This window comes from Schistosoma mansoni, chromosome 2, assembly GCF_000237925.1.
Source record: "Schistosoma mansoni strain Puerto Rico chromosome 2, complete genome".
In the NCBI taxonomy this organism is placed as follows: Eukaryota; Metazoa; Platyhelminthes; class Trematoda; order Strigeidida; family Schistosomatidae; genus Schistosoma; species Schistosoma mansoni.
This window is the reverse complement of record NC_031496.1, coordinates 13,877,820-13,893,378: the sequence shown is the minus strand read 5'-3', so window position 1 is coordinate 13,893,378 and position 15,559 is coordinate 13,877,820. Positions and strand designations below refer to the sequence as shown.

Genomic DNA, 15,559 nt, shown 5'->3' with positions numbered 1-15,559 from the left:
GGCGGGCAAAATGCTGTTCTTATATGCGTAATTTTTAGTGTTGATGGTATGCTATGTTTATAAAATTATCCTAATAGTTTTGTTTTCTACTATGGTTGACCATTTTGAAATAAAGTTAGTTCAATGATTCGCATGAAGCTAAAAATCACAGCCGAACAACCTAGAACACAAAATAAATTATAATCACGTTTTCTGTTTCTATACAAATAGGTGATTTTCTGTAAACGGACTATTTATGGACTTTTCGGTTTCAAACTAATAGGCTATTAGACTTTTATTACGTCTGGTGTTAGCATTCACTACAAATCGATTTCGGTTGAATAAAAGGGGAGTTTTCCTGGATAACTAATTTTTCATGTTTAAAAGTTACCGATTCTGTAATCGGAAACTTGGTTTTGTCATGCTTGTTAAAGAGAACTGTATTCACAATACTGAAATGAAACAGATTCACTAGTTTTTATATTATACTGTAAATCTTCCTGATTCAATTAGTCTTATGGAAATCATTTGTTTATCGGAATTATCATATAAAATTTCAATCCAAACTAATGAACATTTAAACACGAAACCTGAACATATTCGGTTTTTGTGCTAGTGGTAAAGCAAAATGAAACAAAATATCGATTTTACATTTACCAAAAATTGGTTGGAAGTTGTGTATTTCATGCTTGATTCGTGTACAGTGTAATAAACTGTAGGCGAAGATCAACTTGTTAAGTATGAGCTAGATAACAATTACACAGAATGTGTCTACCATGTCATATTGAGTTAAACAAATTTCTTTGATTCGTCTTTCGTTTTATTAAAACCACTTATTAATATTTACATTTATAAGGAAATAAGACAATAACAGGATTGTAATGGTGCGTAATGTCACAACAAACACCCACTTTTACAACTGGACAATTTGTTGGTGCTAGTAGTAGTAATGATAGTGTACTTGGTTCAACTATGCCATATCAACCAGTTTGTCAGAGATGCTTTAATCCACTACAATTGGATCAAGATTTTGAACACTTACAGAAAACGGAATTATTGACCTTAATTGGTGAGACATTCTGTTTTTTTTGTGTAATGTACATTATATGTTTTGTTTGCTCTCAATAATAAAGTTTATATTTATCAAATTGTTATTAATTTTTGCAGTCAATAAATCAAGTGGTTTATTATTAAAAATAGAATAAGATGGCTATATGCTAAGTGAAAACATCAACTTTTTAATAGTGAGTACGCTAGATTCTCAGTATTCTGTTGATTGCATCGCGTTTTCAAATAACTATTTAGTTCGTTGTTGTTTGTGACATGGATAATCCTCACAGTTGTTTCACGTTAAAAATAAACACATATAATTAGTAGACACTACTCAAGTAAGAAGGCAAACAGAATAGTATTTTTTCCTTATTGAATGATCCACAACATCATTCCGCAGACACAAGATGCCCTTTCTCAACTGATACATAATCGTATGCACTATTAATTATCCGTCTAATGTCTATTATGTGGGTTTATAAACTGTGATACTTGTTTCCATTTTCAAAAGTGTCTGTAATCAAGTGTATGGACGGTTAATACTTGATTGACCACACCGTGAGGAAGGAACTTGTACCTATGGGTTCAACCTCCCGAGGACAACTGTCTGAGATCAGTCAAAGATAACCATTACTTAGCAATTTTTTTTGTCGTAATAGCTTTTCAGATATTTCCATAAAGAAAATAAGATCGCTTGATTTGCTTACTACCCTTCTGCAACATCTTACTAGGCCCATATCCTATTACAGCCAACAATAAAACAGTTCTGGCCCCTAAGATGTGTTTTTATTTGTTTCCTCTCTCTTGAATCCACCCGACTGGTGGGTGTTCCAGCCATCATAAGTCAGAAATGTCGTTATCATTGGGAAACCTGATCGCTACATCAAAGTAATGACTGTAGTCGGGATCTTAATTTAAATAAAAGGAATCAATCTTCACACTATTTTTTCTGCCCCTCTGATTGGTTTTCTTTTATACTTAGTCTTTCAATTACATCTTTTTCAATCTTAGATGCTACAACTGCTGACAGTGAAACATCTGATCCAATTAATTTAGTACCTGTTAAAAATTCTACCACTCCTCGACCAAGATTCATTGTCCCACCAAAGTAAGTTTTTTTAAAAATACGTACCTCTGATGGTTCTTTAATAACTCAGTTTCGGACATGGTTTTGAATATTTATGTGGGTGTAAAAGTTGTGTCTGATTTATTTCTTAAATCGCTAGTCAGAAGAGGTTTGCATTCTGGGTTGTGTAGGAACTTACCTGAACATAAAGATCAAAACCTTTGAATGAATCAGTTTGTACGCTTTCTAAATCTTATCTATGTACAATCAAATTGTTCGTAATTTTGATGATTTCTTTGCGGTTCAGTGATGAGACAACACACCAAGTACAAGTTCATATAATTGGATTCGCGCCATACCTTATATGCAAGGGCCAGTGATACTATTAGGCTCTCTGATCCGAAATAGGCTGAGGCTTAAACTTGCGATTTAGTAATTACCCGCTAAATGCCTCACACATTAGATATATTTATATTTAATCCTTGTTTGCTCACTGACTTTAAACTTCTTCGTTGTGTTGGTTATTAAGTTCAGCGTTATCTTTGTTAAATGATGAGGAGGATCCACTTGAAACTCTTCAATCGTATGCCGGACCTACTTCAAGTCTTGACCATCGTCTCAAGGTGAGTTTTAAAAGTCGTATTTCAATTTTTAATACTTAAGCTGTGAATTATGTATACTTGAACACCAATGTACCTATACTCTTTCATGCGTTCAAACCGATCAGTTGTCTAAATGAGTCTGTTACTTATCGGTGAAATACCGTAACTATCCCACTGGTTCATTATTTAACTGAATTTGGAAATGTATATCATTAAATTTCAACTGAGTTTTCTAAAATTAGCGAAATTGGAGCAATAATCGGTGTTTTCGTGTTTAGTCTCTAGAAAGTTCATGAATATATGCTACTAAGAAATCACATACCCATATTAAGCGGTTGTTTATAGATCCACCGTTTTCAATGATTCTGTAGCTTATATCAGTCCGTAACGAAACCATCTTCAGACTGAAGGGATTAGGAATCTAATGTCGTGTGACATTGGTTCTAACTGAGATATTTTATAACTCATCAAGCGAAAACTAGTGTTCATGAAGTGGAGAATATAATGGAAAGTGAAATGATACATTTGTGTCCAACAGAATGACCTTGTCAACGTAAACTAGTCAAGATTATTAATTGTTTCTCCCTTACATTATACTTCGATAAACATCAAGTCAGTCAAATAGACCTAGTATGTATGTACATTGGTTCAAGTTGTTGTACCTCATTAGCACAGCGAGATGAGATTGTTAGGGCAAATCATATAGTAGAGGAATATTCCTGATCGATAAAGGCTAGAATCAACTGTTTAGGAAGCTTTATATCAAACAAGACTAGCATATAACTTTGAATGATCCAACAAATGTAGAAAGTTTCTAGTGGGATTTTGCAAAAACCGTGATAGAATGTTTCCAGCAAAAAGCTACCGTAAGTATTAGGACTTTCATTTAACTTACTCCCTGTCAAGATGACAAAAATAATTAAGTAGTACTCGTATTAATTAACCATTGAGTATATAGGTGTCATTACCAAGGTTTAAATAAACTGAGGATTGGGTAGATTTTTATGAATAAGAATAATAAATTTTAATATTTGTTCTCTGTAGAAGTGGCTTATACTGAGTCACGATACGTCAGAAAACTTAGTTTTTCCACTCATTGGGATATTCCTCATTTTCATCAATAGCAATTGAGTAGTCACTAGTGTCATATGTGTCTATTTCTTGTTGTTAAACGATCATTTTGGAAATTAGTGTAAATGACTCGATATCTCATTCATTATTAGTTCTAAGCTTTTGGCACTAAGGATCAGTTAATCGAAAGATCCCAGTCCTATAAGAGAACCGTGGTGACCAAAATAGTTCAGTGATAGTCTCTGATTTTGACATTGGGTGACATCTGTTCGAATCTGCAGTTTGCTTAAGACTGCAGACAAACCTTTCTGACGAGTTCCAACTAGCACACAACCTAGGTCTATGGATTCCTGATGATCGTATCCAACCACTCAACATTAGTTATGAACTTCAAATAATAAGAAATTCAATATTGATAGCCCAGTAAAATATTCATTTATATATATACCACCATATTGTGCTTATAATTTTGTGATCTCCTGTCTCCAACCTCAGATTTCTCTCGTTTCTAGACGTCCTTCTAGTCCCCATGAATATCTAACAATTTCAAAAATTAATTATGTAGCTAGATTGAACTCCCCCGCGGTTTCCACAGTAGCTCGCTTTGCTCTTTTTTCTAGGTTAAAAATGTTTCTTGAACATCTTTGTCGCCTTAAATTTGTGACTTCATTAATTGTCCTACTTTTTTTCTTTCTAAAGTTTGGTTTCAACTCCGCCATTGTCTACTCTACGATTCCATTCTATAAATTTCAAAAGCAAACCTAATTGAATACTTTCAGTTATCCACATCGTTTTACTTTTGAAGGCCATATCTTAAGATTGTATAACAAAACATAGTTTACGTTATATTCATTGTACGTAATTAGTCTGTTCAGTCTTGTTAATTCGTTTAGCATAAAATTCTTCATTACTATTGTCGTGATCTCCCATCTTCGTAATTACAATTTAATTTACTACATATTTAGGTGAATGCTTGTTTATTTGATGTATTAAGTGGTCGTACTGAAGTTGATCATCCTTTATGTCAGGAATGTGCTGATACTTTACTGTTAGCTAAGCAACAATGTTTGGAATTCCAGGAAGAAGAAATGAAGTGTTTGCAGTGAGTATATAATTTCGTATTTTTTGTTTTTTCTCTCTATTTATTATTCGAATCATATTTCAGTTGATGTAACAAATATTCTTTGTTCATCTATGTATTCATCCAACTCAGAGTTTAGTATAGAAGGTTATAGGGATTGTTGAATTAAATAGTTTTACTTCACATATTGGATTCGATTAAACAACCACTAACAGTTAGGGGCCACTAGACAGCAGTTCCTTCCTAGTATATTTGTTCACAATTCAACAGCATTATTGTGTTGTCACGAAAACTAATCACTACTTTTACCACTCTAAATATGTCATTGATTTGTTCAGTTGCACCTCGTTTTTTCTGTGATACATCGTGTAAACGATGAAATCAGCATTCCTGGTTGTACCTTATGTGAATTATGTATTAGTCTTACGTCACTCCCATTATAATCCGTTGTTAAGATATATATTTGTACATGGGTTTTTGTTTGCACACACAAATTCCTTTATTGCTATTATTTACTATGAATAATCTAGTGTTGTAATGTTTTTATTATATCATCGTGTTCGTCCATTGTTCATATTTCCTCACGGAATCGAGACTTAAAATTTCATATATAATAAATTCATCGAAGACGGGTCCCTTTGCTGAACTTTGGGTTTTTAAGTTTCAATGGGAATTATGTGTATCTATATAAAACATCGGAGTTATGTTCATTTTCACGTTTCGTTTATTTAATACAATATTGATGTATACGTCGTAGTTGTTACATTACCTGTAGAGAAATAATGTAAGTGGAAATATATTTGAAGTTATAACTAACTGGACTTGTCATTTGACTCTTACTGAAACTGATGGGGTTTACATCTAAGCAATTCATTCTGGTATCACTTCCAAAGTTGTACTCTGGTATTAATGACAACCCTTATATAAACATTTACATTTTATCTATTGAGTTAAATGGGTTTTCTTAGCAGCAAACTTGAATTACATTGTGTATACATAAACAATATTTGTCGAATTTTGTAGTTATGTATATTTTTTGTCCTTACTTTCCAGATTTTACTTATCGTACCTTGATTCGACTGCTGGGAAAATTGAAGCTAAATTAAAGTCTAAACAAGCGTTTAAGTTAAAGTCAACCCAGAAAACAAAAGGTAAGAATCCTTCATGTGAAAAAATCACTGAATCACATGGTCAAGTCTCTGAAAATCAAAGCACTATCACATCTAGTGAAAACAAAATTGTACTTGATAAAAACGTTGACGATGACGATACTACTGTTCGTGATGCAAACAACGAGTTGGCTAACGATTCGACATTAATTGATTCTGTATTGAGTCTTGCATTTGATGATAACAACGATAGTGATAATTATTTTGATGATGATGATGATGATGATAACGACGACGACGACGACGATAACGACATGGGTGATAGTAGTGATGCTGTGAAAATAGATAAAAAAATTAAAAATTATACATCAAATCGTAAAAAATATGGTACAAATGTAAGTGAACTTGAACAAACATTGAATGCTTTGCAATCTAACTTAAATGAATTATTAATTGAAAATGACAAATTAGATAAACAAATAATTCAAGATACAGTTGAACTAGAAAAGCGTACAGAAGAATTAGATCGGTGAGTTTTCTTTGATCGATATTTTTGTACTGATATGTCTGTAGGCATTGTATATTACTTTCATTACTTGTTGCTGTAATCTTTTGTCTCTATTCAAATTGACGCGAAATTCTTTCTCACGGTGATTCACATCTTTGGAGCTATCAATTTTGTCTAACGAAAATTTTAATGTTACTAATATATAATTGAATTGATCTATTGTTATTCTTACTGTGTGGATTGCTTTGTGAGTGATCTATAAGAGGAAACTAAATATCTATTAACTAAGATTTCTAGCTATGTCATTTCTGATATGGTGAGTAATAAGTTAATCGAAATGTGAATGACATATAAAGTTGATTTTTCCCAATCGTGTGTTGTGATATTTATTTATCATGTTTGAAGGATTATAGATTCTTAATTATATAATATGGTTAATATGTATTTATATAGTAAGTTATTAAATTATATTTGCTAAATACAACTTAGTTCATTTCATACAAATCTGACTGTTAATCTAATTTTCAATAAAACATATAAAAAGTTGTGTATTCAGTAATTATTTTTTAAATTTTTTTTGGTAGTCAAGTCTTTGGTTTTACACTTGGCGCCTTTGCTCTTCTGTCCAAGTTGCCGTGTAGATTTAGTCTGAAATTACTAGAAGCGTCTAGGAAGTCAGATTGTGCGTTCAATTAGCAGGATATATCTTTTTTTTTTAACTACAATAGCTTTTAATACTTAAGTGTGAGTATTTTAAAACCTGCTGTTTATGTACACAAACTAACGTTATACTCTTAAAGATGATACGTTTGACGTGACTTTTCTCTTTGCATATTTTAGAAAACAAACTTAAAAAACGAACAGTATTGAGAACCCGATCACATACATGCACATAGTAATAATCTATTGATAAACTATAAAATTGTGTTATCTTCCTTTTGTTGGTATTTATTGGATAAAGTTATGTAAGGCAATGAAGACTACTGGTTTTTATCCATTTAATCTTCGTAATCACTGGTTTTGAAACCTTTAGTGATATTACTCAAAGTCCGTAACAGTGATACAAGTATATTTTCACGTTTCACCTTTTTCTGGGTGTTGGCTTTTCATATTTTTCTCAATTGTTCATTTTATTTCTTTCTGAACAAGTTTTACTATTAAATTCATCTAGTATTGTTTGCTTTAGTATCTTCGCTTACAAAGTTTTACTATTATTAGTTCTACTACAAGTATTTCTTCTCTTGTGGTCCTCACTTGTTAACTTTCTGTCTTTATTACCATGCAGTGTGACTAATTTGGCCACTGAACATTTGTACTAAGTCCTAAGTTGTTTGTGCCTACTGACTGAAAGAGCAGGACAAGAATGTGACTGTGCCAAAAGTTCTTTTATTTCAAGTCTAATAGACGGTTAAATTTATTGTCATAGAGCACGGCCTCTGTTGATGTATAATCTTGACAAGATAAATTAATTGATGGAATTCTTCCTTCGCGAAATCTTATTTTACAAATAGGCAAGGAGAATTTACGACTAATGCATTCAAATTGGTCAAGTGAGTAGTATGAACAGACGCTAATTTTTCTGATACAGATCAAAGAAGAGCATTTTATTCATGTGAATTTTTTTACAACATTTGTTAACTAACAAATATTTATGGGTACTCGTAACTGTACGTATTCATATATATATATATATATATATATATATATATATATATATATATATATTCTCTTCTCATCCATTAGAGCTACAACTCAATATAACGATCAAAAACTGGCCTTAATGGAAGCAGAAGAAGAAATGCAGTGCTTAGAATCTCGACTAAGCTATGCTCGAAGTCATTTACATAGATTACAGCGTACGAATGTACTTAATATTGCTTTTCCTATATGGTACGATGGTCATATTGGTGTAATTAATGGATTACATCTTGGTCGTTTGCCTAATCGTCCTGTAAGTGTCTTGACTATCATTATTACTTGAATTATGTTCACAGACCAAAATGATCAGTAAATATTTAACTGAAACTTTAATTTATCGAAAACCTGTTTAATATGATCAGGAAATTCAAATACCCCACTTAACGATTGATAATAATATTATATTCCAATAAGTTCTTAAACAAATTTACTAAAATATTACAAGTTTGAGATCTTATTTTAGACGTAGTAGTTCTTCATATAATCTCATCGCTAGAATGAATTAGCTAAGCTATAATAACTTCTCATGCGATACGTTAAACGCGACCTGCTCAAACCTCTCGATTTGTTCCTTAGAAATAGAACAGTACAACTTTGGGGAATGTGTTTGTTGGTAAAGTCCCAAAACATTCCTCATCAAAGTCTCTACAGGCTCAAAAACTCCTAGAAACTTGTATTTAGTCAGCAATAAATAGAATTTTCACGGAAACATCTAGAAAATGCAGAATCACGTGCCGCAGTTTGGAATCAGTATTTACCTCTACTAGTACTATATTTAGTATGGTCCCAGAAATTTCTAGAAACCCCAAGTTTGTGTACAACTCTAAATACCTTCAATTTTCTCTAGTATTTTAGTTAACGTGTGAAAGTAGTTGGGTTATTGAAACTGGCTGGGAAAACAGGTTAGGCGTATCGGTAGCAAGATATATATATATATATATATATATATATATATATATGTTTGTATAGGAAAATACTGTGGTAGTTATGGTCATTGCTTTTTGTTATATCTCAAAAGGTTGGTTGGGGAGAGATCAATGCAGCTTGGGGTCAATGTGCTTTATTATTACAGTGCATCGGGAAGAAACTTAATTACATTTTTCAAAAGTTAGTATATTGAGTATATTACTCACATTTCTTTTTTGATGATAATAACTGTTTATTACTCCTTGTGGTATTTATTAAAAAAGATGCATACAGTTTTGTCCTTCAGTTTCTATAAAGTAATTGGTATATACTGTTTTCATGTAAATCATTTATTAGGTATAGGTTTATTTACTCGGTTGTTAGCCATATCGTTTGTACGTAATAACTAGTGATATCACCTCGTTGCCAAAATCGAAGTAGACAGGAAAATGTTAAGTCTCCTACTTCAAAACTTTACTCCATTCTACTAGTCCGCAGATCACAACGTGGCCTGTACAAGAACGTAATTATTAAAAAAAAAGTTAAACAAAGTCAATACACTCAGAAAATGTCTGTGTATTTCAAATTTTTACACAGGAAGATTGCAGAGTCTCCTTCGGTCTAATGGAATCAGACAAATCTGCTTTGTAAATATGAGGCATTTGAACATTCTAGCATTATAGTCTGTAATTGTTTTCTCACCGTTTCGATAGTACTTATTTTTCATCTAATTTCCATTGACTATTCCAGTCTAGTGTGAGGGGCTGCTCAACAGTGCACCACACTATTCAACCTACTAAAATGTAATAAAATTACTAGTAATCGTTAGTAGTAGTTACATTTCAACAGGAGTTTTAATTTATATTTTGTTCATCAGTTCAATAAAATAGTGTTTTATTTTATATATCTCTTCAATTATAGTATTCTAAATGATGTGGTGAACACGTTTATGTGGTATTATTATTTTCATATTGTTTTAAAACCATTTGATAAAGTTGGTATTTGGATGGCAAATAAGTACTTGGTATCGATTCGTAGTTCTTAAATATACAGAAACGTATTGTGGTATTGAAATAACTCTGAAAGTATAATCAAATAAACAACCTGTTAAACAGAGCATATTGATTTATTCAACGAAAAGCAAGCAATTGGTTTGTAACTGCTTTACGATTCATGCCAATAATTTTGTTTTAAATTATGCCTAATATATTTTGCATAAATCATTATAAAATGAAAATTTTGCTAGTCAACTCATTTATCAAATCATTCATTGACTAATTTTTTCCCTTTCTTATGGAAGTACTATTTTTATTCCAACGTAGTGTTGAGTGCTTTTTTTTTATTATCTTCCTTGCTTTATTTCTTTCTTTCTACATTCAAATTGTTTACTGTTAGTCATCGTATTGTGCCAATGGGTAGCCAGTCAAAAATGGTTCAACTATCGATATCGAAAGAATTTCCTCTTTATTATACTACTGGTGGCATGCGATTATTGAGCGCTGGCAAGTGAGTTGAGTGATATATATACTATTTGTACATGTTTTGTCTATATTTCATTCAGTTAATTTTGTTATTGTCAGACAGAAAAATTCTTTTACGTCATGATAACAGGCCTAATCATTAGTTAATCTAACTTCATCATATTGGAATTTACAGCTATATCATGAGTTAAATATAGTAACACTTCTTTATGTTTGACCTATCTTACTGAAGTATGTTGTTTCTATTAATAGGCCTCGATTACTAATCATCTTTTTACTTCCACAATATTCACCTGCTCAATAACTCAGTGATAACAAAATTAGTAGAAGTAACAGAATAATATTCGGACAAATGGTAATGGGGATATCCAGACATGATACTGCAATCGACAAATTCACTAAACAGCTCAGGAGCGAAGAGTATGGAATTTCCGGGTATATGATTGACAAATCTTCGTTTGATAATAATCCAACCTTGTTAAACAAAGACTTAGTATACCATTATTTAAGTACACCTTATACAAAACTCGGGATATTTTATATGCATTTTTGTACATTTCGACCAGTTGGAGTCAGGAATAACTTTTCCCAATATCTATGAAGGTGATTTTTATTGCCAGCGTAATATATTTCTGAATAAACTCCTCCATCTTCTACTTCCACAGTGTATTTTAACTTGGTTGACTTCTTTACGAACTGATAACTCTTAAACCTTGTTATAGTCACACGTTTTCTAACAAATCATTGTTACTTTATTAAATGATATTCTATAGTCTCTTTTTTATTACCTTTTTATTCAAATATGCAGTCGTGAATGTCTGGATGGCTAAATAACTATCCTTAATTTTTATGCTGTGTGGTATTGGCCCTATAAAACATTTTTGTAGTGCAGATCGTCTAACAAAACGGACATAGTGTATCGTAATATTTTAAATTTTATCAATCGAAGTGTGATGACCTAGTTTTTCAAAGCCGATGGTATATTTTCCCATCTGGCTTTATAATCGTTAATATTATCTTCATCTACTGTTTAAAAAAAAGTACAGTATTATGTATAATTAGATTTTAAAGTAGGTAATAACGTCTAATAAATTTTTTTTTTCACTATAAACCGAATTGCTGTCTATTCTTTCGTTTCTACGTTTAACATTGAATCATATATTTCAAATAGATCATATTCAACATTTAGATTAGTAAGGGCTATATGTAGTATTCTGGGAAAATGAATTATCGAAGAAACCATTATTGTTACTCTCTCTCATATATATATATATATATATATATATATATATATATATATATATTTATTTATTTATTTAAACAACAAATTTCTGTCTACTTAAGCATATTCATTCAGTTTAATGTTGAAATAGTTCCTGTCTAGAACTGGCTATAAACAGATAATCATTTAAAAACAAAGGATAGACTAAACAGATGTTTTAATTCATTCAGTATTGTTTGTTTGAATCTTCCCATCGATTTGTTAGGACTGCAACTGGTCAGTCTCTAGTTGGCATATGTGCATACTGTGCGTATTGCCTCGATATAGCCTTAATCCATCTCTGCTTAAACAGATGTTTGTTGTGAAAAAGTGTTTATATAATACGTATACTTAGCCTTCGATCATCCATTTGCATCTTGTGGCGCGCTCTGCAATCCTCACTGTCTTCTCGTCTGTTCTTCGGGTATTCTGCCTACGTCGTGCTTTTGATGTACTGAAACTCTCCTCTCTTCATCTAACGACTGTGATAACTCCGATGCTATATTCCTCTATGTACTACCTACAAGCAATTTCATGAGTAGCGTTCACCACACCAGGGCCTTCAGATTGTGTAGGTGACACCAGTTTTGTCTAAATCACACTTTGAATTAGCAGTTCATATTTCAAAATCTTTGTGATGTCAAGTTCTCTGAGCTAAATAGTTTAATTTCAGAGCTTTCATTGACATTCTGGACCAAAGTCTCAGCGCCTACCACCATCTGAGCTACGAGTTTTCTACATATTCCACACTCTAATCCATAGTATAGAGCGACGGCAATCCATAGTCTCTTGGTTGTTGTATTTGTTTTGCTGACATTAAAATGTTATAATTCATCCGATGTAACTATTTTTTCTCTGTCTCTTATTTCTTTATATACATACTCAGATTCGATACAGCTATGATAAATTTTTTAGACTGTTTAAATCAAGCTCAACAAATTATAGAACATACATCCTATATGCAATTGCCTTTTCGCATTAAAGATAAGGGAAAATTACAAGATCCTGATGGTCAAATCTATTCGATCAAGTGAGCTCTTGAGATTGTATTTACAAATAATTGAAATGTCAAAATCCGATGTTCACTTTTCAATTATTTTCAAATATTGGTATACATTTTGTTCAGTGAGAAAAACTGAAGTAGGTTTTCGAAGTTTTGTTTAAGCATAATAGAAGGTTGTGAGTTCTTTTGAATTCAGAAACATTTAAGGGGGGAGGATGAAAAAAAAATCAAACACATGGTATTAAATGGACTTTGATCATGTTCTTTAGTAGTAATAACTTAGTAAGAATATTTACAATTCAACGAATAAATTGCCGCTTTATCCAGCTGAACTTTGAGTTTTCTTCATCACATCCAGTAGAAAGTCGCTGCATGTTATATACGTTCTGGTGTTTAAACCAAAAAAACATACGTTATAAAATACTTCATAGAATTTTTGCCTTTGAACGTACTCTATGTATGTGGTTTACTTGTTTTGTTCTGTACATTTTTTAGAAAGATACTATTAACATTATCTGGTGAGACTACCGTAAAACTGTTGCTTAGTAAGAGAGACTAATGTTGAAGACACTACTCACGGAGTTCTGAAAATGCAGTCTCAATCGATATATCCGAACAATAAAAAAATTTGCAAAAAGATAGGGCAAAAGGAACTATTTGAGTACAATAACTTGGACTAGTTATATTTTGTGACCGTGTTCATCAGCTGCCTTCAGACTGTAATATTTCAATATTAAAAGTTACGGATATAGTTAAATATATTCTACAGGTATAAAAATGCTCAAAATAGATAGCTGGACACAAGGTATTAAAGGTAAAGAATAGAAAGTGAGATCAACTCAGTTCGTTATAAAGTATAGATCTACGACTTTGTAAAGTTTGCGAATATGTAATTCAACTGTAAAAATACTCTAATCTCCTCTAATCCCCATACTAATAATAATCATGCGCTCACTAGTGACTAGCTTCAAGATGGAACTCTTGGAGTTCTAGTGAGTAGTCGTGATCAGTGGAGTCCAATGCGTGTCGGGTGTGAGACGGTTATCTACCTCAGACAATGGATGAAGGGTTGAGCAAGATTATGGATCGATTGAATTTAGACATTAATACTTTTGAATGCCGGCTCAATGGTCTAGATGTTAAGCGTTCGCGCGCGAGACCGAAGGTCCTGGGTCCGATTCCCACATGCGGGATCGTGGATGTGCACTGCTGAGTAGTCCCACACTAGGACGAATCGACCGTGCAGTGCTTTCAGGTTTTCATTAGTGGTCTAGCTAAGATCGACTCGTGATTACAACAGTCAAAAAAGCCACTGTCTCCACAAATCCCCATGTTGGTAATATCTAATATTAATCAAATAAGAAAGATCGAAAACTGTTTACTTTTACAAAATACTAATCAGCTTTCATGTTTTTGAAAGGTTTAGTATCCATGCAATAAAGGGAATTAGAGCTTGATTTTCATACAATTGATAAAGGTTCAAAGTTTCCATGTGATGTGAAGAAGTGTCTACAAACCACACTGCTACCAAATGCTTTCATTCTTCTTGAATAAACACACTTGGAATTTTCTTTTAAGAACATTAAACCAAATTATATCACTTTATTGAAACAGAGTTAACTTATTCGTATCTTTTTTTAAAATTTTAAACTATTCGCTTAAGATGGAATGGGAATTCTGAAGAAAATTGGACTAAAGCTTTAAAAATGATGCTTATCAATATGAAATGGATTATAGCTGCATTATCTACGAAAAAGAATAAAAAAGCAATTAATATTCAATCAACTCTTAGTACTATGGATAAATAATGCAATAATAATAGTTTGTTGGTATGTGAGAGTTAAAATGTTGTAATGTAATTCTCCTTCTCTTTTTGTACAGTACATGATTATAATTGTGGATGATTGTCAATTATTGTATTGTCTTTCAATAATATTTTTTAGTTTATTCAATAATTGTTACATCATCCATGATGAACTAGTGATTGTTTGCTCGTTTTTTTTACATCAGTAATGGGTGAATTAAAAAGTCTTTCTTCTTTTATCAAAACCAAAAAAAATTGTGTATATAATTGTTCCATTCTTTCATTGCTACATTTACCTTCTTTATTGATTGTCTACAAATTCTTTTTCTTCAAAATGAATTCATGTACTGCTATTTAGAATTGACTACTTGATCGATAATTTGGAAGAATAATTCTTAAGCGAATAAGCATCTTAAAGGATTATATAAGTTAAGGAAAGATGGATAGTGGCTAGCAGTAGAATCCAGGACGCGCGTTTCGTCCTATTTGAGACTCGTCAGCTGGGTGTAACCAGTTGCAGTCCTAAACATCAATGGGAAGATTCAAACAAACAATACTAAGTGGATTATATAAGTTGTTAAAATTTATGTTTATATAATACTTTTAAAATGCCGTCTTTGATATCTAGACGGTTTTCACATTTTTTGCTCTTCGTTACAATCAAAATTTCAAAATATTGTATTGTAGTGAATGAGAACACAAATGCGGACAACCAAATGTGCTGGAATACAAATTTACAGAGTTATTTGGTAAAATATGAATACTATACTTTTAATACTTCATTTGCAAAATATCCATTAATTGTCTCAAACTTTGTCGTTCCTCCATTTCCACACCAATCATTCTCTGTTTTCGTTCTCTTCTATTTGATCTTCTCAACCTTCTGCTACCAGACATTTATCTTTCGATTGGTGTTACGTACTAATTATATGTTGACATA

General features: G+C 31.9%; 1 protein-coding gene across 1 annotated transcript; it reads left to right on the top strand.

Moving 5' to 3' along the window:
- Nucleotides 1–870: 870 nt before the first annotated feature.
- On the top strand, nucleotides 871–14,623 carry Smp_048990 (putative beclin; the record flags this gene model as incomplete). The annotated part of the gene is made up of 11 exons (XM_018795771.1): nucleotides 871–1,048; nucleotides 2,041–2,137; nucleotides 2,625–2,718; nucleotides 4,734–4,870; nucleotides 5,903–6,000; nucleotides 6,304–6,487; nucleotides 8,210–8,417; nucleotides 9,183–9,271; nucleotides 10,466–10,576; nucleotides 12,699–12,842; nucleotides 14,479–14,623. 11 exons carry the CDS (start codon nucleotides 871–873, stop codon nucleotides 14,621–14,623), a joined length of 1,485 nt encoding a protein of 494 aa, XP_018650050.1.
- Nucleotides 14,624–15,559: the final 936 nt, after the last annotated feature.